We start from the raw sequence: 22,802 nt of genomic DNA on the forward strand, positions 1-22,802 counted from the left end.
CTTTCTGGCTTGTTATAAATGAACTTCTTTCTGTGTCTGTGTCAGCTACTACAGGCTGTGGGAGCACCCTGCAGTGAGGTGCCCTGGCAGTGCCTCCAAGTCTTGCGTAGGCCTCTGTTGGCAAGTAATTCTCTTTCTAAAGTCGGGTGCTTGCAGGGCCTGCATCTGTGGAAAGTGGTGGAGGAATAGGAATTTGTACACTTGAAGCTCCCTTTGGTAAAACTGGTCTGCAATGCCAACCTGGTGTCTGGAGTTGGGTAGATAAGCCCTGGCTGTGCTGTGGTGAGCCAGGGTGTGTTTGTTGGTGTGTGCATGTGTGTGTGTGTGTGTGTGTGTGTGTGAGAGAGAGAGAGAGAGAGAGAGAGAGAGAGAGAGAAAGAGATGTAGGTAAATCAGCTTTTCAGCCCCTGAAATTCTCTGGCAGCCTCCAAAGACTATAACAAGTTTCTCTGTTTTATGAGATGATTCATCTTTGTATTAGTCTCCGAGGTGCCGTAACAAAATACCATACACTGGGTGCTTTAAACAACAAAACCTTATGTTCTCACAGCTCTGGAGGCTGTAAGTTCAAGATCAAGGTGTGGGTCGGTTAGGTTCCTGATAAAGACTCTTCCTGGCTGTCTTTGTCCTCAAATGGCCTATCCTCTGTGGCCAAGAGAAAAGAAAGATCGAGAGAGAGAGAGAGAGAGAGAGAGAGAGAGAAAGAAGAGAGAGACCTTCTCCTTCTCCTTTTCCTTCTCTTCCCCTTCCCCTTCTCCTTCTTCTTTTTTAATGAGACCACCAGACCTGTTAGACTAGGGTGCGATTCTTATGACTTTATTTAAAGTCTTATCTCCTAAAGATCCTATCTTTAAATACAGTCCTGTTGAGGCTTGGGACTTCAACTTATGAATTTTGGGGGTATGTAGACATTCAGTCCATAAAACTCTTACCCACTGCTCTATTGTCTTCCTCTACCATTTATCATCTACAGTACTACATGACTTATTTATTCAATTGGTTATTATTTGTCTCCCACTACTAGACTATAAGCTCCATGAGGTCAGAGATCTTTCTTTGTTTTTCACTGGCATCTCTAAGCACCTAGAAGAGTGCTCACACATGAAATGTGGAAAAAATGACTGAGGTCAGCAACCATGGCTATTATGTTGGGAAAAGAGAGTGAGTGCTAGAACTGCTGGTAATAAACAGAAAATCCCAGGAAATAGCAATATCTAGGAGGGGAAATTGGGGCCCCCCTATCCCAGGACCACTAATACCTTGTCCTACAACATGCGGATCATTTCACTTGATCAGGTATGATGTAGTAAAGACACTCCACATTGTGGTTCAAACTTGTGATCCTTTGAGTTGCTATGGGGATTATGATGTTTTAATCTGCTTGGGCTACCATAACAAAATACCATCAACTGGGTGGCTTAAACAATAGAAATTTAATTTCTCACAATTCTATAGGCTGGACATCCAAGATCTCTGTGTTGCAATGATCCAGTTCTTATGAGAGCTCTCTTCCTGGCTTACAGATGGCCACCTTCTCTCTGTGTCCTCATATGGCAGAGAGAGGAAAGCAAGCTTTCTGATGTCTGATCCTGTCATGGAGATACCATCTTTATGACTTCATCTAAACCTAATTTCCTCCCAAAGGTCCATCTCCAGATACTATCACATTGGGGGTTAGGGATTCAACATGGGGATTTTTGGGGGACACAAACACTCCAACTTCCAGATGATGTAGCTGGTGATCAAGCACTTACGAGATCCAGACTCATGAGATGTCAGGTCAGGGAGCACAACAAGATGCTGTCCACATAGATCATGAATCGTCAACCCAGGAGGCCAAGGCTTGGAAAACGTTCAAAGTATCACATTAGCCAAATGTCCTCACAGTGCACCCATATTGGTCAAAGCCTGCTTGGGAGGCTGTGATACACTCATATATTTCCAGATTTTGTGGACCTGTAGCTCTTAAGAGGTCTAATTTCATACAAATCATGATTTTTGGTGAATGATTAGATTGGGTTCCTTATTCTTTTCACTTATAAAAAAATTCTTGTGCCTTTTGCAGAGCAAGTGCAGGGCCTGAGAAGTAGATATCTTACTGTTTAAATATTGTGGCTTTAAAAACATAGTTTAATGCTTAAGAGCAAGAAATTATCAGGTAAAAAATATCTTAGCTATTCCCACTACTAGCTTTCTGCAGATGAGCTTTAGAATTATTCTCCAAGTTCTAATCAAACCTACTGAGATTTTGATTGGAACCATGTTAATCTATGAATGATTCTGTAAAGCATTGACATTTTTATAGTATTGAGTTGTTTCATTTAGGAATATGGCGAGTTTCTACATCTTTTCGGTCATTTGTGTCTCTTGATAAAATTTGGTAGTTTGTGTCATATAAAGCCTTTGCTTTCTTTGTAACTATTATTTATATATATATATATATTATAGAGGTTTTTGTTGTTGTTGTATATGGGATGGTTTTCCAGTATATTTTCTAACAATTAATTGCTATTATATTGGAATGTATTGATTCTTGAGCATTTTTAGTTTGTTCTTTTGAGTTTTTAGTTCTACTATCCACATATAATATTCATTTTGCATTCTCCTTGGCAATTGTTGTAACTCTTAATTTCTGTAGCCCGCTCTACCCTTGACCCCCAGAACACTAAACGGTGATGGTAGAGAGAGCACATTTGTCTTGTCCTGACTATGAGAATATCTACTGTGTGTCAGCCCGTTCTGGCCTGTATACCCTCAGATTTGTTCCTTGATTTTCACTGCTCTGTTCTACTACAAGGGACTGACATTTCCAGGCTGTACATCCCAAGGCTTCTGTGTCAGCTGATATTCATCTGGGTTCAGTCTACGGGAGGTTCTGGCAAAAGGTTGATGAGTCAAAGACAGAGAGAAGTCTGGGTATTTCTCCTCTAGTCTCTGCCATGGGTGGCAACTCCAGCACCAGTTGTCTGTGTTTCATGGCTCTGGCCAGACAGATGTTTGTTAGTTTCAGCTTCTGTTGGGTGAACCTGGTCCCCAGGCTCAGGCAATACTCTTTGCTCTTTTTATTCCTCCAGTGAGGCTGCCCTCAGTCCCAGCAAGAGGGTCCCTGCCCTAGACTGTTTTACAGGGCCTGCATATCACAAATACACACATAATAGTCTTGGAGTACTCATGGTTACCCCTATGTCTTGGGATCCTGCATCAGTGAGTACTGGCACATATGGCTTATGAGCTTAAAAAAGTACTCTTCTGGTTAATGTAGTACAGGACCCAAGGAAATACTTTTCTAAACTTCTTGCCCTGTGTCCTCAGAACAAAAGACAACAGCATCTAAGTTATGTGGGTTGTGTTGCTGCTGATGTTGGTGTTAGATTCTGCTTTGGAGCATGGAAAGGGTCTGAGGGTGGAGGCACGTTGATAAAAGAAAAGATAAAATTATTAGCTTGTCCAGCCTTTCTTCCCAGATAGCATGCATGTAGTAGATTTTGGAACAAGGAAGTGTCACTTCCCAGCAGTGATGGGCATCCATTTCTTCCTTCGTTTTGTGTTCTAATTCATGGTTCTGGAATTACACATGAATTAGGTATTTTGAACAGTTGCACACAATAACTGAGCCATTTTGCAATATTATGCTCTTGTAATTCATACTGCTCTTAAACTATAAGTGTATTTCTAGACCTAACCTCAATTTTGGCCTAAATTCCAGAAACATTCTTGATAACACATATGGAATATAGGGTGAATTTGTTACTGGAGACATGGCCTCACCTGAGTCAATAGTCATGAAGTTATGGAGAAATTCAAAGAAAGATTATTTACGTATCTTGAATCTATCCATAGACAAAACATATTTAAATTTGACCTTATAGCCACTTAAGACACGCAACGGAAATGCTGACTAAAGCCATTAAATTTAATTTAGAAAGGACGTAAGATATACTAGGAAAGCTAAAGTAAACAAGAGGAAGCCCTCAAATACAGAGCAAAATGTGGTCTTTCATGGAAAATAAAATTAATTTTAAGGGACGCCTGGGTAGCTCAGTTGGTTAAGCATCTGCCTTTGGCTTGAGTCATGATCTTAGGGTCTTGGGATGGAGCCCCTCATTGGGTTGTCTGTTTTTCTCTCCCTCTGTGATCTCTCTGACTCTCTCTCAAATATATAAATAAAATAAAATCTTAAAAAATTAATTTCAGGTTTGTTCTATCTACGATTTTTTTGATTGCTATTGCTTGCTATTAATAGTATAAATAAAAGCAGATCTAAGTTGGGTGACTTCTCAGTTAAAGAGACTAAAAATACTTTTTTTGAAGGGGGGGTTTGTGTTATGTTTAAAATCCAAAACGTTCCAATTAAAAAAAATCTATATAAATGTTGGCAAATCAAACTCAAATAAAAAATATATATATATAAAATAAAATCCAAAACTATAAAAAAGATCCAAAACTATGGTGCAGAACATGAACTGACAAATGGAATGCTTTTGCTTGGTAAGCACAATATTTGTTTTTTTCTACTTAAGGTATTAAAAATACTTTTAAATTTTAGAGAAAAACATTTTCTTTTCTTTTTTTTTTTAAGATTTTATTTATTTATTCATGAGAGACCCAGAGAGAAAGAGGGGCAGAGACACAGGCAGAGGGAGAAAGCAGGCTCCATGCGGGGAGCCCAATGTGGGACTCGATCCCGGGTCTCCAGGATCATGCCCTGGGCTGAAGGCAACGCTAAACTGCTAAGCCACCCTGGCTGTCTAGAAAATGGTTTTCTAAGTAGAAATAAACTGCATATGAAACCAAAAGTGGCATTTGAATAAAATATAAGGAAATAGAACAAGGAAAAGCAAATTTTTTTATGACTTTAAAGAAGAGGATTCAGTTATAAATAATCCCAAAGTAATGCTTGTAGTAACAACTAATATCCAATCATTGTAGATCAAGATATGGTCTTTACTGTAGAGAGACTTGAACAAATTAGGCAACATACTTTGATTTTTGGTATTTTTCATTTTAGCACTGGAATATTTGAAAGAAGAACTGAATAACTATCATAGGCATATAGATATCACTTTGACAGTAAAAATCATATATATGATAATGATTTACATGATAAAAGTAATGTATTTTTTGCATTAACAGTGATGTGTCATATATGATTGTTACAATGCTTGAATATAATATGTAAAGTCCAAATGTAAGTAGTATTTTAAGAATTTTATTGACATTTCCAATAAGAGTGTTATTGCTTCAGTAGTATGAAGTTCCTTCGAATTGATATTAATTAAAAAAAAAAAAAACCCCAAACTATCAGGGCACCTGGGCAGCTCAGCTGGTTAAATGTCTGACTCTTAATTTTAGCTCAGGTCATGATCTCAGGGTCATGAGATCAAGCCCCACTTCAGGCTCCATGCCGAGCGTGGAGCCTGCTTAAGATTCTCTCTCTCTCTCTGCTCCTCCCCACCACTCACACTCTCTCTCAGAACAAACAAAAACACCATATGGCATTACCATCAATAGGATATAAAATATGTGAAAATCTTGATTGTAGGGGCACCTGGGTGGCTCAGTGGTTGAGTGTCTGCCTTTGGCTCAGGTTGTGATCCTGGAGTCCTGGGATCGAGTCCCACATCAGGCACTCCACAGGGAGCCTGCTTCTCCCTCTGCCTATGTCTCTGCCTGTCTCTCTGTGTCTCTCATGAATAAAAATCTTTAAAAAAATTTTGATTATAACAGGATGATTTTTCTGAAATAAAAGTTAAGAAAAGTAAGTCTTATGAATATGTATTATTATAAGTTATGAATTATGAATACCTTTATTACTCATCTGTGCATTGCTGGCCCATCAATACATGAGCAATCATAATTAATTTGGTTGCCTTTGATATTTTGCCAAATTTTATTCATACCCAAACATAACATTATACATATTTGAAGATTTGTCATCATAAAGGTATTTGTAAAGTATAAGGTTAGAACATTTTTATTTAACACTTTGTCATTTGACTTACACCTGTAAACATTTAGACACATGAGATGTGGGCCTTCATTTGTATGCTTGCCCAGGGCTGAGCCTTCCTTCAGCCTAACAGTGGTAATGGCAATGTGCTATCAACTTCCTGTTGTCTGCTTGGCTTCTTGGTTCTTCTGTCACTCTTCCATTTTGCACAAATAAGCAGATATCTTTACATTTTCTTATATCCCCTTATTTAAAAAAGATTTTAAAGATTAAAAAATATATTTATTCATAAGAGATACAGAGAGAGAGGCAGAACACAGGAAGAGGGAGAAGCAGGCTCCATGCAGGGAGCCTGATGTGGGACTCGATCCCAGCACTCCGGGATCACGCCCGGAGCCGAAGGCAGATTCTCAACTGCTGAGCCACCAAGGCATCCCTTAAGAAGATTTTAAATATTTTCCTTCTTTCTCATTATTATTTGGGGGGAGGGCAGAGGGAGAGAGAGACTCTTAAGCAGGCTCTATGCCCAGCTTGAAGCCTGACGTAGGGCTTGATCTCATGACTTTGAGATCATGACCTCAGCTGAAATCAAGAGTTGGACGCTTAACTGACTGAGCCACTGAGCCAAATGTAAAGATTTTACATTTAAGTAATTTCTACACCTAACATGGGGCCTAAACCCACAGCCCCAAGATTAAGAGTCACAGGGGCAAATCAGGTACCCCTGTTGCCTTCTTTGTTACATGAAAGGTAGAGTTACTGGTTGAATAATCCCACCCAACCCCCCAACCCTCCCACCTCCACCCAGAAGATATGTAGAAATCCTTACCCTTATGACCTCAAAATGTGACCTTATGTAGAAATAGTGTCATTGTAGATCTAATTGATTGAGGTCATCAATTGGAGTAGGATAGGCTTATAATCCAATATGATTGGTATCCTTATAAGAAGAGAGAAACTTGGCAAAAGAGGAAAGATGATGTGAGAAAAGATAGTCATGTGATAACAGAGGCAGAAATTGGAATGAAGCATCATTAAGCTAAGGAATGTCAAGGATTTCCAAAAGATACTGGAAACTAGAAGAGGCAAGGAAAGATTCTCTCCTACAGGTTTTAGAGGGAGCAGGGTCCTGCTGACACCTTGATATTGGACTCCTAGACCCTAGAACTGTCTGACAATAAGTTTCTGATATTTTAAGAGACCTAATTTGTGGTGTTTTGTCATGGAAGCCCCAGGATGTGGGCAGCATGCTAAAGATGCTCTTTGCCCTTTGTATCAGTGTTTCTGTAGGCTAGATATCTAGAAGCAGACCTGCTGGGTCATAGCAAACATCTAGTTTTCATCCATACAGCTACTCCAAATTGCCCTCCAGAGTGGCTGTATCCGTTTATGCTCCTACCAGCAGTGCATGAGAGCATGTTTCCTTATGCACTGGCCAATATGTGACATTAACAGACATGAAAAAATTTTTTTCCATCTGATGGGTAAAAAAGTATTTAAAAAATTTGTATTCTCTGATTATAGGTGAGGTTGAATTTTTTTTTAAAGATTTTATTTATTTGGGATCCCTGGGTGGTGCAGCGGTTTAGCGCCTGCCTTTGGCCCAGGGTGCGATCCTGGAGACCCGGGATCGAATCCCACATCAGGCTCCCGGTGCATGGAGCCTGCTTCTCCCTCTGCCTATGTCTCTGCCTCTCTCTCTCTCTGTGACTATCATAAATAAATAAAAATTAAAAAAAAAGATTTTATTTATTCATGAGAGACAGAGAGAGAGAGAGAGAGAGAGAAAGAAAGGCAGAGACACAGGCAGAGGGAGAAACAGGCTCTATGCAGGGAGCCTGACTACACTCTGGGCTGAAAGTGGCACTAAACCACTGGGTCACCAGGGCTGCCCATGTTTTTTTTTTTTTTTTTAATAAGTTAATTTTCCATTTGAATTTTTTCTTCTGTAAATTCTCTTTTATGACCTTTGATCATTTTTCTGTTGTGTTATTTGTTTTATTGCTACTGGTTTGGAATATTTCTTTATGCAGGATGTGATCTTATTCTTTATAATTCCTGGTTTAGGAAGAGATTTTAAATATCAAGAATGTTTGTTGGCTTTAATTGGTTGTCTTTTCAGCTTCTAGTGAGATGATAAAATGCTATTTATTTGACCTACTGATATGTGGCATCTGTAATTACAAGAACTTTAAAAAGCAGAGCAGTTAAATATTTTATGGGCAAGAGGAATGATGCCAATGCAGGGGCTTTTCAAAACATGTTAAGAGGGCTGCCTGGTTAGAACAGAGAGTGTGTCTAAGTGAATATGATGGTCAGCTTTGGAAAATAGGCACTTGGAGTAAAAAGTTTGAGCTTTACTCTACAGGCAAGATGAAATTACTGCAGAATTTTGGGTAAAGGAGAACTAGAATATAAGAAGATTAACATGGTGGTATGGTAGAGGAACAAGATAAAAAAAGGAGGGAGAGGACTTGGATGCCCAGGGGTGAGATGAAAATTGCTTTTTTCTCTAATGAACCTAATGAGGAAGAAAAGAAGGGAAGTCCTAACAAACCAATGTGGCTCTGCGATGAATTGTGATATAGAAAGAAGCATAAATACTAGCATGTCACATGCTTGGGGGACTGTGTTAGGGGGGCTAGAGTAGAAGAGAACTCTTGGGTTTCAAGTAATGTACAAGTTGTGCAAAGTTAGAAAAACAAGAATAAGAATATATAGGGGGACACTTCTCTGAGCAAATGATGGCATATTGATAAATGGCAAAGAGAAAACAGACCTCATCAATTTTTATTTTGATTCCAAGAGACAATGTCAAGGAGAATGGTTTTCAGACTAAAAGTAGGGTGTAGAGTAGAACAAATATGATAACTGAAGACAGTTCCCAATGGGTGAAGAAATTGTAGGAAAGCATCTCTCTGCTCTGGGTGAATTGTACCTCAGGAAAGAGAGAATTTTTAATGATATCTCTGCATCTCTGTTGTTGGCCTTGGAGAGAGCTCGGAGAATGTGAACATTCGTTAGAAAAGGAGGGAGGTTGTGCAAGAGCAAATGAAATTCCAAATTTCAAAAATGTAGATTTCAGAAACTGCAAACCAATGATCTTAATATCACTCTGGGGTAAGATCCTAGGGTAGCATTCAAAGGGATGAGTTGTAGAGGAGATCCTAGAAGAGAAGGTGAGGATTATTAGAACTTCGCATGGGTCTTGTGAAAACATGGCCGGTTTTTTTTTTTTCTTTATCGGTTGACTTGGCTGTTATATCAAGGAGCACTGTTGGATATAAGACATACTAATAATCAGGAAGAATCAGAAACCCAGGGGCAGCAAGCTCAAAGAGGAAACAAACAAAAGGTATTTAGCCTGGAAGAAAGAAGGCTTAGGGAGAACATGATGGTAGAGTTCAAGTAGGTCAAGAAGGACCATTATATGGGAGAGGAATCAAGTATCTGTGGGCTTCCCGAAGGCCAATGGGTAGGATTACAGGGATCTAGGAAAATACTCAATGTAAGGAAGGATTATCTAACCACTTATACCATCTGACAAGGAACAGAGTGCTTGCCAAGAGAGTGATTTCCCTATCACTGCAAGTGTGCAAGCAGAAGCTGGCCAATTACTTTTTGGAAATGTTCTAGGAGAGATTCATGCATTACTGTGTGGTTGACTCTAAAGTCCCTTCCAATTTTGAGATTCTATGATCTGAGGACAGTATAGGTTCAAATCAGAAGGACTAGGTTGGAGATAGTGATGCTATAGCTAACAGAGTAGAAGGAATTGGAAAGAGACGGAGGGAAGAAACGTAGATCACTCAATTAAGGAAAAAAGGTCATGTAGTTATATAGTCAAGAGGAAGAATCCACCATCTTTTTAGCTCCAAAGATCAGGATCTTCTCAAAATGGAGCAGGACTGTCCAGGAAAACAGCATTTCAAAGGAGGCCTCAAATGAACATCTTTAAAAGGCTTTTGGGATGTCACCAGGGACAAACATTTCAAAATATAGTTTTAATGATGTTCAGAAAAAAGGACAGTGTGCCATTGGGTCCATTCTATTAGCAGGGCCCTAATCACCAGACTGCTGAGGAGGACCATGGGAGGAGAGGCAAGGCATAGTCTTGGAAGTAGGCCTAAGGCACAGGCCAGGAGAAAATGGTAAAAAGGAAGAACAAGAAAGGAATGGGATAATGGAAAAGGGAGGGCAGATAGGGATAAAATGGTCAGGCTCCTTTATTGCCAAATGGGTGACTACCTGGGCTTCCAGGGGTCTCCAGGGGCACCTCTCCTATCTGGTTCGCAGGGGAGGGGAGAACTGAGAATCAGGAGAGTGAGGCTCTAATGCTGGATGTGTACCAACTTGCTGAGTGACCTTGTAGGTATCATTTCACCTTTCTGCCTTCTCCCTATGGTCAAACATAGACATCCCGTTAGCCTAAAAGTGCTCTGGGCTTTACAGGAGAAAATAGCTCCAGAAATTTCAGACATTGTCTCCATGTGTGCAAAGTGTTTGCGCTCGTTTCCACATTTTCACGTTGGGGGAGAGAGGGAACTGGTGGGAGGAGGGTAGAAAGGAAGGTGAGAAGAAATTGTGGTCAAGTCCCCGGGCCCCACCTCGCCGTCCCAGGGGACCCAGGGCACCAGGGTTGGCAAAGGGCACATGCCCACGGCCTCTCTGCGGCCCGGCACCCAGGAGCCGGGCGGACATCCTCAGGCTCTGCTGTCCCTTTCAGCAAATCCCAGTGCCGCATCCAGGGACGGAAAGCGAGGCACGCCCCTCCCCCACTAGATGGCACTGAAACGCCTCGTTCCCGATTTTCAAACTGCAGAAAGGATGAAAAAAGACAAAAAGAATATGGTGGAGGCGCGCTCTTTCTGGCTCGCAGGCCCCGCTGTGCAAAGCAGGGTGCCGGACCCTCTCTTTCCCGGGGGCAGCTCTTCCCCCGGCAGTGAGGGCCCCCGGCTTTGTAGTGCGGGTGACACCGAGGGGCGAGCATTAGAGAGAAAAAACCCGGCTTTGCAGCCAGGGAGGAGGCTCCCAGCCTTTGCGGCGCGGTCTCACGTGAGCCGGGCGGGGGCGGGGGGCGTCTCTGGGATGGAGCGGGGCTCGCCGGCGGCCCACCGGCTCCAGGTCGAGGGTCCCTCACCGCCTCCCAGAGCCCCCGCTGAGCCTACATCCAGCCGCCACCCAGACGAGGACAAATCCCGCGCCGAGGTTTCATTTAACCCCACCTCCCCTCGCAAAGCGCGAGCCCCCGGGCGTTTTCAAAATATCTATTAAGCACCCCCGCCCCCCGCCACGCTGCGCGCCCATTAACATCCTCTTCCTCCGGTCTTGAAAGGATCAATCATTTCCCCTTTTCCTTTCCTGCTGCGGAGGGAGGGGAGTGGAGGCAGGTGGAGGTGGGTGTGTGTCAGGGTGTCCGGCGCGGGCGTGGGGCTGGACTGGGGTTGGCCGGGGCGACCCCGCGGACGCGCGCGGCCCCGGGGGGCCACGCCTGTAGCTAAGCCAGCAAGGGAGCGCCTGCTGCTCTCTGGGGGAAAACAAAGATCTAATATGATCCAAGATACCAGCCACCGAAACCGGGGACGCGGGGAACTTCCTCAGCCCCCCTGGGTGCCGACTCTGCAATAAAGCGGCCTTTATCCATCCAGTGGTGGATGCGAGAGAATTTTCCACCACTGCAAAGAGAGAGCCAGGAGATGGAGGCAACATCCCTAAATTTATAATAATGCGTGTAAACATGCCACATACCACACATATGTATATGTGCATAAATATGGATGTGGTCGGGCACATACCTATCCAGACACCATTGACTTGCCTGGTCAAAGACTGAGGCTTAGACATTGCGTGCCTGGGAAATGGTGCAGTTTGTCTTTAAGGATGCTAGAAAAATAAGAGATGAGGCTCACGTTGCACGGATGACATCACTAGCTTTTGGCTGCGCGCTCCGTGTTCTCGTCTGTGGGTTTCAGCCAAGGCTGCAGCGCCGGGCGCCCGAGCTGAGCGAGCGAGCGAGCGAGCGACCGAGCGCGGCAGCGGCTTCCTCCGGCGCCCGCAGCCGGGCGATGCGATTTCGCGAGCTCCCCGGGCGCAGCCTGGGCTCTCGCTCCCCAGCACCGGCCGCGCCCGCGAGGCTCCCGAGCCGCCGCGGCTAGGGGAGGAGGAGGCGGCGGGGAGGGGAAGCCCCGCGCCCCAGCCTCCCTCCCCCACCCTCGCCCCATCCACCTCGCGGCCGCCGCGCGCCAAGGAGCCGGATCGCGGGACGCCGAGACCCGGCCGGGGCTCTCTGCACGCCGCCGAGGGAGCCGGCGCCTCGGCTCCGGGTGGGCTGCGAGGAAACCGGTGCAGTCCGCGAGCGGCTGAGCACGGTCGGGCAGAGCCGAGCCGACGGCTGGAAGCCGGGCTCGGGTGGCGGGAGAAGGGGGCGGATTGCTCGGAGCGGCCGGGGCCGCCGTCTCCCCCCGCGCCTGCAGCGTTTTCCCTGCACCCGGCTGCACGCTTCGCGCGGCTGCTGGGGAGCCGAGGAAGTGAGCGGAGGCGCCGCGGGAGACGCGGGTCTGCAACCGGCCGGGCGGAGACTCTGGAAGAGGAGGGCGCTGGGGAGACCCGCAGGACGCCCGGGGCCCGCCGCCCCGCCGCCGAGCCGCGACCGCGCGCCCTGTCCATGGTGCTGAAGGCACCGCGAGCCGAGCCCCGCGCGCCCCGCGCCGCGCGCCCCTCGCGCCCGCCAGCTCGCGCCGCGCCGTCCGCAGCCCCGGGCCGAGCCCCGTCGGGTGACGCCGCCCGGGCGGCCTCCTGAATGGCGAGGCCCGACGCAGACGACCCGGGAGCCCGCGCCGAGAGCTCGGCCGCGGCCGTGCGCGCACGGGGAGCCCGCGTGTGAGCGCAGCGCGCGGCAGCCAGAGCCGGGACCCGCCGCCGGCCGGGGCGCGGAGCCTCCTCGGAGGAGGCGCCCCAGAGAGAGGAGCCGCTCTCCGCCGGCGGACCGCGCGGGGGGGCGCTGAGCGCGAGCGCCCGGCGGGCCCGGCCCCCGAGGCCTCCGCGGCTGCTCACCCCGTCGCCCCGACCAGAGCCAGGGAGCGGCGCCGGGGGCCCCAGGCCCGGCCGCGCGCGGACTTCCCGGGCGCAGGGAAGGCGCGGGAGGCGGCCTCGTCCGCTCGCCGCCGCCCGAGGCTGCACCTGCCGCGGAGGATGCCCAGGAGCCAGCGGGGGCCTCGGCGGATCAGAACTTGGTAGGCCGCCCGCCCGCGTCCCCGCAGGCCCCGGCCGCGCCCCGGCAGGGCAGGCGGCGGCGAGGGGTCCCCTCCCCGGGGAGCGGGCGCGCGGAGGGAGAGGCTGCGCGGGGCATGCCCCTGGTGTAGGCCCGCGGAGATGGCTGCCGGGAGGCTGCTGCTCTACACCGGCCTGTCGCTGGCGCTCTGCGCCCTGGGCATGCTGGCCGTGGCCATCTGCTCCGACCACTGGTACGAGACGGACGCCAGGAAGCACAGGGACAGGTGCAAGGCCTTCAACACCCGCCGCGTCGACCCCGGCTTCATCTACAACAACAACAACAACTTGCCGCTCCGGGCCAGCCGCTCGCGCCTGGACCGCTGGGAGGGCAAACTCCTGCGGGCCCGCAACCGCCGGCAGCTCTTCGCCATGAGCCCGGTGGACGAGTGCAGCCGGCAGTACAACTCCACCAACATGGGCCTCTGGAGGAAGTGCCACCGGCAGGGCTTCGACCCCGAGATCGCAGCCCTCATCCGGAAAGGTAAGCGCGGGGCGCGAGGCGTGGCGCTGCGGGGGGGACAGCGGGGGGGACAGCGGGGACAGGGGGCGGACAGCGGGGAGAGCGGGGAGGAGAGCGGGGGGGGGGGGACGGGGAGGCAGTGGGGGGGACAGCGGGGGGACAGTGGGGGGACAGCGGGGGGACAGCGGAGGGGGCAACGGGGGGACAGCGGGGACAGCGGGGGGGACAACGGGGGGACAGCGGGGGGGGCAGCGGGGAGAGCGGGGGGGACAGCGGGGGGACAGCGGGGGGGGACAGCGGGGGGACAGCGGGGGGGGACAACGGGGGGGGCAGCGGGGGGACAGTGGGGGGACAGCGGGGGGGACAGCGGGGGGAGCAGCGGGGACGGAGGGGGGACAGCGGGGGGACAGTGGGGGGACAGCGGGGGGGACAGCGGGGACAGCGGGGGGAGCAGCGGGGACGGGGGGGGACAGCGGGGGGGACAGTGGGGGGACAGCAGGGGTGACAGCGGGGAGAGCCCGCGCCTCCCAGGCCCGGCCGCCCTCTCCTCCCCGCTCCTGCCCCGGGAGGTCAGGCCCTCCAGGCCCTGCTGAGCCCCGCTTGCCTCGCCCCGCCCGGCCTCCCGTCTTGCGTTTGTCTGCTGGGGTCGCTGTGCGATATCGGGGTCCCGGGAGGGGAGGGCGGTGAGCATCCAGGCTGAGGCTTCAGCGGTCTCCGGAGAGGGAGGGAATCTGTCCTCTTGTGTCGTGCAGAGGAAGCCCTTTGAGAATGTTGTGTCAGGCAGGCAGCCTCCTAGTTTCAATCTTTGTTTCAGATATTGAACCGATTCAAGGGGGAAAGGTCTCACCGAGAAGGCCTTGCTCAGGCCACAGACGTTTGCTAAGTGCTGGACTGTACTGGAGCCTGGTGCGGGCATCGGTCACATAAACATCAATAGGTCACAGCCCCTGCCCCATTGCAGCTCCAGGCCTGTTGAGCAGTAACATGTAGCACGATCCTTGAGGTCTCCTTTGGAGGAGGCGGTTGTCAAAAGTGACCTGCGTGCCTCGGATTTTAACAGGGCCTATAAACACGGAAAAAGTAGTTCGTCAGGTAACATCAAAGTGGGCACCTCAGAGGAAAAAGCAAATTACCACGTTCAGAAGGTTTATATCAAAAATACCTCAAGTATTCCCAAACAGAAAGCAGACTGCATTTGCTACTGATGAACATTTCTTGGATACTTTAGTGTCATCACAGAATTTTCTAAAGTCTGTTCGTCTGATGCAATTTGTAAATCTTTGCATGATTTCTGTACTTTGGGGACCAGCCTGTTCTGTTAATGCACTGAAATATTCTTTGGATATATAGGAACGTCTGAAGAAGGGAATACGTTGTCTTTTATGGTACTTGCATTCTGGAAGCTGTGGTGCGATTTTAGGAGTCTTGGTTTTTTTTCCTCCCTGCTGTGTTTCGTGCTCTTCAACTATTTAACGGTGATGTCGAGGTGAAAATGATTTTGTTGTCTGCAAAGTCTTTGAGGCCCACATGGAAAACCGTTCTTATTGCCCCTTAATATTATAATGCAGGTTTGCTGCTGTTTAAAAATATGACTTGTGGGAACAGACCCTTCTTTGATTTAGAAAAATGTTGAGATTGAGCAGAAAAAACAGTTAATTAAAAAAAGGAAAAGAAAACCAAACAAACAACCAGTTAGTTGTTTAAGAATGACAAGCAGTGGGTATGGTCCAGGTGGCTAGTCAGATGTAGGTGAAGTAAGTCCAGAAGGAGAATCCATCTTAATGTTTGTGTTGTAGCTCCTGTAGAATGACTAGGGATTTTAGCTGATTCAGTTATGAGTGTCTTAATACTACAGACATCACAACTGCTTCATGGTTAGGCTTATACTGGAGCAGGGTGACCCATTTGGAGCTCTCCAACTTTGTAAAGATGTGCAGGGTAATAGAGAATTCCAGAAGAGAGTAACTTGGATTTAGAAGTAGGAAAGCCAAGAGAAGACGCGATAATTTTTGAGAATGGGCGACTGTAACAGTGTTCAGATCCTCAGATTCATGAATTGTTATGTCCTTTGTTGGTCTCTGCTTTCATTAAAATCGAAATGGTGTAGGAAGTTAGCTGAAAAGTGCGGAAGAATTCATGTGAATAAGGGCTGATACACAGTGATAGCACTTGGCTGAACGACATTCTTACATTTCCTTTCTTAAAGGTCTCTTGCAACAAGATGGGTATCCTTCTGTCTGGCTTCGGTTCACTCTACTTAGAAAGAGGGGGATGGAATCCACGGCTCCTGGTGGTTCCATTGAGGGCTTTGATTCCATGTCGCTTTGCCTGGCAATCCTGGGAGAAAGGTTGACTTGGTCTGTGCACCAGAGAGATTGGTTACCATAGTGACATGTTCTTCCGGTGGAGCTGGAAACACCGTGTCAGGGAAAGGGATAGGGGAAGAGTGTACAACATTTTGACTTTGTATCGACTGATTTTTAATTGCAGCAACAGAAAATGGACACGGCACAGCAGGGGGATTGAACACACTGATACCCTGAGTTGGCAGGGTGTTGTATTTCACTTGAACTAATGGAGATGCTGTTCCCCATCACCCAAAATACAGCAATCACTGTCAGCTGCAAACACCCACTTACCAGGGCCATTTCTGTCCATTTGACATTCTTGTTAGGTATTATTGAGATAGATGGCATGTCAGCCTTACAAATCTTGAGGGACCTAAGGTCACTATCTTCATTTTTAGCCCCCGAACATAATCTGTGAAAGCTAGATCTTCCTTTTCCGAGCAACAAGAGACACATTTTGGAAATAAGTGCATCTTATATTAGTAGGATCCACAAGCAATTCCAATAACAGAACATAATTTCTAGACTTAATCAGCGTTCTTCCTAGATTGGAAGATTTTGGAAGGAAGTAAAAAAAAAAAAAAAGAGATTGATATCCTTATATTTAAATTTAAGGCAGGCATCTTAGGGAGAGATATTTATCTCATAGTAGTTATTAGTGGCCTCAAAAGATATTGAGTCCTTTGTCTTTTTGGGGAACATCTTAGATTAAAATTCTGAGAGATATGTGTGGGTAAGGGGAAAGGGAAACCAGAGAAAAGACTGTCAAATCTGTCAGTATTATGGGAAAACTAGAGATTTATCACAATGACCATACAGCTCCCTGCAAGTCAATCATCTGTTAAATTAATATTCAATGCATTAGGAAGTGCTGTTGTGCATTTTAAAATAAAACAAAACCACATAATTAATAAGAAAACAGAAGTCAAATCTATATCTGATCTGAAGATAAAGTCCTTTGGATGCACGTTCTCTCTAAAATCCATTTCTCCAATGCCCTGCTGCCATGACTATACCAACAAACAGGCATTTCTGGTCACTGTATATTTATTTGTTTGTCTTATTGAACTGTAAGTTCCTGTAGGGCAGAAAAGATAAGTATTTGTAAAATACATTCACCAGATGTGTGGGCTTGGGAAATATCTCATACAAATAAGGTTTACAGAATCATATCCATCAAGAGCTTATTCTAATTGTAGGAACACTTGTGTGGGAATCCCAATGAAGGATTAGTCAGTAAGTTGTGTTGAAAAAAAAAAAAAAAAGAACCGCTGTGGCTCTCAGGGCAGATTAATATTGCAACAGATGCTACCTAATTTAACGAGGAAGATTTTTTTGGAGCAAAAAAAGTTTTGCTAAGGAAAGAAAGAAACAATACTTTTTTTTTTTTTTTGATAGTGTATGTCACTGAACAGACATCTATCACCCACAATCATTATTTTTCACAGTACATAAGATTTTAAAGATTTTCTTCTTGGAGGTAGGATTGAGTAAAGGGTGTAGCAGGGATAGATCATCCTTGAATTCCCATATGATGGTGTCCAAAATCAAGTCCTCTTGTCTTCTTGGTTTTCAACCGGGTCAATGTCTCCCTAGTAAGTCACTGCAAGCATGGGGGACAGATCAATGACAGGATCAGTTTCTGAAATCCAAGAGACTTCCAGACCTTTAGGAGGAGCAGCTACAGGTAGGATTTTGTTCCAGGGAACATTTATATTCTTTGATTTGTACTGAAATGTTATATTGATATGGCTTAAAATAAGTAGACCTTCAGCTGAGACTCTTAAGAACTTCTTTTATTATTTGAAAACAGGCCTTATAATACAATTTGATACATAGAGTCATGGAATGGTTGTCAATATACTGAGGCTTATTTTAACAAAACATTGCATATATTTGCAAATTAATAAAGTGCTCTCCAGATATTTACTGCACATGGATTACATGATGGGCACACATCACAAGAACAAAGCGCAGAATAAGACATGGTCCTTAAGATTTCCACAATCTTGTTAACGTCACAGGAAATAAATGACAACTACGGGGTGATGAGAGCAGCAGAAACAGATGCAGAGAAGCACGGAGTAGGCAGTGATGGATTGTGTTGGCAGTGGGGTGAGGTACGCCGGGAGGGGGTTGGTGAAAGTTGCCCGGAGGAAGTGAAATCTGAACAAAATTTTCAGGAAGTTGAGAGGTAGATGGGGATAAAGAGGCCAGCATCTGCAGAGCCATGGAGGTGGGAAACAGGTTTGGCCTCGTGAGTGTTGATTGCTGGAGTGAGGGAGAGGAGCGGAGCGTGGGGCTGGAGAGCGTGGAAGAGCCGGCATGGAGCTGGTGCACGCAAATCCCTGGTGGCTCTACTGCCCAGTAGGGTAGCCACTTGCCACCAGTGGCTATTTACATTTAAGATAACTAACATTAAATGGAATTAAAAATTCATTTCCTTAGTCATGTTGGCCACATTAGAGATGTTCAAGAGTCGCGTGTGGCTAGTGGCTATCGTAATGGACAGTGTAGTTTGGAGAACATTCCTGTCATCACAGAAAGCCCCATTGGACAGTGCTGTATGGAACCCAGAACCTTATAAAAGAACAAGCACAAAAAAAAAAAAAAAAAAAAGAACAAGCACATACTTCGTTTCAGATGAGGATAATGATAATTATTTTTTTAAGATTTTATTTATTTATTCATGAGAAACAGAGAGAAAGAGAAAGAGAGAGAGAGAGAGAGAGAGAGAGAGAGAGGCAGAGGGAGAAGCAGGCTCCATGCAGGGAGCCCGATGTGGGACTTGATCCCCGGTCCCCAGGATCACACCCTAAACTGCTGAGCCACCCAGGCTGCCCCAGATGAGGATAATTAAACATGGTAACTTGAGCTTAAGTTGAAGTATGCTGTTCTACACTTGAAGAAAATTTGCTCCTTGAATGTTTTGTGCAGAAGGTTCAAGTTCATGGTCAGTTATACTAAATCTGTATTTTATTAATTTTCCATCTTTGACTCACAGAATTCTCACATGCTTCTCTGTTCTCTCCTTTCCCTCTCTCAACTTCATTAAAAGATAATTGCATTATTGGGGATTCCTGGGCGGCTCAGCGGTTTTGCGCCTGCCTTTGGCCCAGGGCGTGATCCTGGAGTCTTGGGATCGAGTCCCGCGTCGGGCTCCCGACATGGAGCCTGCTTCTCCCTCTGCTTGTGTCTCTGCCTCTCTCTCTCTCTCTCTCTCTCTATGTCTATCTGAATAAATAAATAAATAAATCTTAAAAAAAAAAAGATAATTGCATTATTGAGTGGGAGGAGAGGATTAATAATAATAATTGCCAAACTTGATGCCTAGTATTCCTCTAAGAGTTTTACATCTGTTAGTTAATTTGTTCTTCATAGTTACACTTGAGGTGGGTGTTATTTTTTTCATCGCTATTGTACAGTCAGGGAAACTGAGGCATATAGATGTTAGTCAACTTGCCAAGTCTCATGATAAGGAAGTGAAGCTGCCAAGATTCAAATTCTCACTCAGGTTTGGTGACACCCACTGTACTCTCTTGTCACCAGAATCTGCTGGGGGAGGGGTGGGATGGAGAAGAGGCTGATATCTTGATTTCTCAATCTGGAAAAGAAATAGAAAGTTAATTTTAGCATCTCACCCAGGGGAGATCTGCTTGAGGACTTCAGCTTAGCACTGAGGAGGAAGATCATTTTAAAGTGGTTCACACATCTTGCTTTGAGACCCACTGCCAGAAGCTCATACACGCTTTGTTATATGATTTTTGAGACTTTATTTTGTTCACTGTGGTAGATGCTGAGGTTAGAGCCATGAAGGACATACTCATTCATTCCACAAATATTAATTAGAAGCCTAAGGACTGGACATCATGGAGAAGCTTATGTTCCAGGAGGGAGAGACAGATAATAAATAAATACATATGGAATCAAAATAAGGGATGCCTGGCTGGCTCAGTCAGCAGAGCCTGTGACTCCTGATTTTGGGATCGTGAGTTGAAGCCCCACATTGGGCATAGAGTTTACTACAAAAAGATGGTACTAAAAATGGTACTACTTTCTGCCAATTGGAATAAAAATAATATCTAATGAACTAATCAGTATATAACATACTGGGAGGGAGGGAGTGCCATAAGGTGTCTTTGCTCTTAGAAAGCACAAAGGAAAAGATGGACAGGTAAGCCCCAAGTTAGACAGCTTCATTAGTTTTTTTTTTTTTAAAGAGATTTTATTTATTCATGAGAGATACAGGGACAGAGAGAGGCAGAGACATAGGCAGAGGGAGAAGCAGGTTCTCTGTGGGAAGCCTGATTTGGGACTTGATCCCAGGACCCCGGGATCACACCCTGAGCCAAAGGCAGACGCTCAACCACTGTGCTACCCAGACACCTCTAGTTTTGGTTTTAAAATATAGGGAGGCATTACCTGCTCAAGGGCAAACACATGCAAACACTCGTGGTCTTTATATATAGGTGTGCCCCATGCATGCGCATTGTGTGTGTGCCCAAATGTACAGGCGAATGCACTTAGTCACACCCCCCTCCATCATCAGGTTGAAATACAGCTCACCAGTGAGAGTTGATAGTTGGGAGCCTGTGACTCAATGGGCAGGTGCATGGGGTGGGGTGGAGAGAGGGTTGGTTTGATGTGTTTTGAGCACCTGTTGTGTGCCGAGCCCTCTGCTAGGTGCTGGGGGTTCCTGTCCTGAGGGAACTTCCACTCTAGTTCAGTGACACATTCGCTGTCATATTTGTTTGGATCAGGCTCTTCCTCAAAAGATCCCATCTGTGTCAACTGGTCAGGGAATTCCGGGGAGAGGGGAAGGGGGGTCCTTGAGTTCTTTTTACTGATGCAACAAAGTAAAGAGGCATATTTCTGTTCCAGAAGGTTGGTTTATTTATTCTTTTACTGTAGGGTCGCTAAGGATCAATTACAGGATCGATTCTGTATATTCCACTTTGGTTTGTCAGTTAAAAATATTTTTTCCCTCTCTGCTGTTACTAGGTAATCCTAGGTCTTCCAGCAGAATCCTAAACACACTCTGGGCTAGTTTGACTCTTCACACGCAGGCACATAAACATCCAGGAGTTGGAGAGTAAAGTCACACATATATATTCAGATGCAGATACTCTTACAACTCCGCAAACCAAACAATACATGGAGAGGAAGAAGTGCGTGACCCGGGGGATGAGTGGACGGAAAATTGATTTGAACATCTGGATTGGACATCTGCTGTTTCTGAGAAAATGCAAACATTCTTTCAAAGGATGTTATTTCCTCAAACATAAAATAGTAGAGTTTGGATTTTATAAACTTCAAGCCCTTTCACACTTTTAACATTTGAAGTGAGAAAAGTAAATTCAGGGGATAGAGTGTAAATAATAGGTAGATGGTTGAGAAGAAGAGGTGAACCAGGAGAGAAAAGAAAGCATGGGAGGAAGGAGAGAGAAAAGGACCATTCCAGGGTGCTAGCGAGTCAGAGGAAGAGGTGAAACAAAGCAGCTAATTTCATACCCACATGAGATCCTGTAACAAAACCTCGTCTCTTCTCTTTCTAATGATTCGAAATGCCAGGTTGCAGATTGGAGTTAAAAGTGTACATACTTAGGGGCGCCTGGGTGGCTTAGGGGCGCCTGGGTGGAGTTAAGCCTCCAACTCATGGTTTTGGCTCAGGTCCTGATCTCAGGGTTGTGAAAACGAAGGGGGGCGGTGTGCTCATCCAGGAGTCCGCTGGAGATTCTCTCTGGGGCTCTTCCTCTGTCCACTGGAGCTCTGTGTCTGTCTGTCTCTCTCACACAAATCTTTAAAAAAAAGTAGACACTTAATGGAGCAACATGGTGATGGTTACACAGCAATGTGAATATACTTAATACCAACGACCTGTATACTTAAAACTGGCTAAGATGATGAATTTTGTGTTACGTATGTTTCACCACAATTTAATTAATTAAAATGAATTATAAAACTTAATAGAGAATGGAGCTGGATTGCTGTTGGTGTGTAGAATATCCTTCATAGCCAAAGATCTTCATTCATTCAACACATTTATTGAGTACTTACGTGTGCTGGGCACTGGCCCAAGGTTTGCTTGGGATGCAGATATTAATAAAACAGACAAGAGGGACACCTCGGTGGCTCAGCGGTTGAGCGCCTGCCTTTGGCCCAGGACGTGATCCTGGAGTCCCAGGATTGAGTCCCACATCGGGCTCCCTGCGTGAAGCCTGCTTCTCCCTCTGCCTGTGTCTCTGCCTCTCTCTCAGTGTCTCTCATGAATAAATAAATAAAATATTAAAAAAATAAAACAGACAAGCCCTCATAGGGCTTATATTTAAACATTGAGTATCTTATCTTTTTTTTTTTTTTTTGCTTGTTTTGTAAAACAAAACTTTTAAAGAGCACCAAGATATAAAACAAGCAAAAGTAGTGAATACATCCCTTGGGTCATTAAAAAATCTTTGTATAATGAAGAACACTTCACTGTGTTTATTCTAAAAATGTTTTTTGAGCTCCAACTATGTCAGGCACATGACTTGGGGTGGCTGATCCTGAGTGAAATCCATAGTTCCTGTCCTCAAAGAACAAACAAAAGGAGGAAGTGTGCAAGAAGACTAATAAATCCAAGACCCAGCATTGGTTCTGGGAGAGATTTACATCCTGGGGGCCTGAGTGGCTCTTGAATTTTGGAGCACTTAGGGAAGGCTTTGCAGAAGAGGAGATGTTCTAAGAGTTGTTATTTGTAGATGGGTAAGGTGAAGCCTTAGCCTCATTTAAAGAT

At 45.9% G+C, this 22,802-nt stretch overlaps 1 protein-coding gene across 1 annotated transcript in view; it reads left to right on the top strand.

Moving 5' to 3' along the window:
- Positions 1 to 12,849: 12,849 nt before the first annotated feature.
- The window catches only part of TMEM178B (transmembrane protein 178B), a 345,331-nt gene continuing 335,378 nt past the window's right edge, over positions 12,850 to 22,802 (top strand). The window contains exon 1 of the mRNA XM_041753440.1: positions 12,850 to 13,703. Within this exon, the coding sequence (XP_041609374.1) occupies positions 13,322 to 13,703 (382 nt within the window). The 5' untranslated portion in view covers positions 12,850 to 13,321. The remainder of the gene's footprint in view (positions 13,704 to 22,802) is intronic.

This window comes from Vulpes lagopus, chromosome 4 (genome assembly GCF_018345385.1).
Source record: "Vulpes lagopus strain Blue_001 chromosome 4, ASM1834538v1, whole genome shotgun sequence".
In the NCBI taxonomy this organism is placed as follows: domain Eukaryota; kingdom Metazoa; phylum Chordata; class Mammalia; order Carnivora; family Canidae; genus Vulpes; species Vulpes lagopus.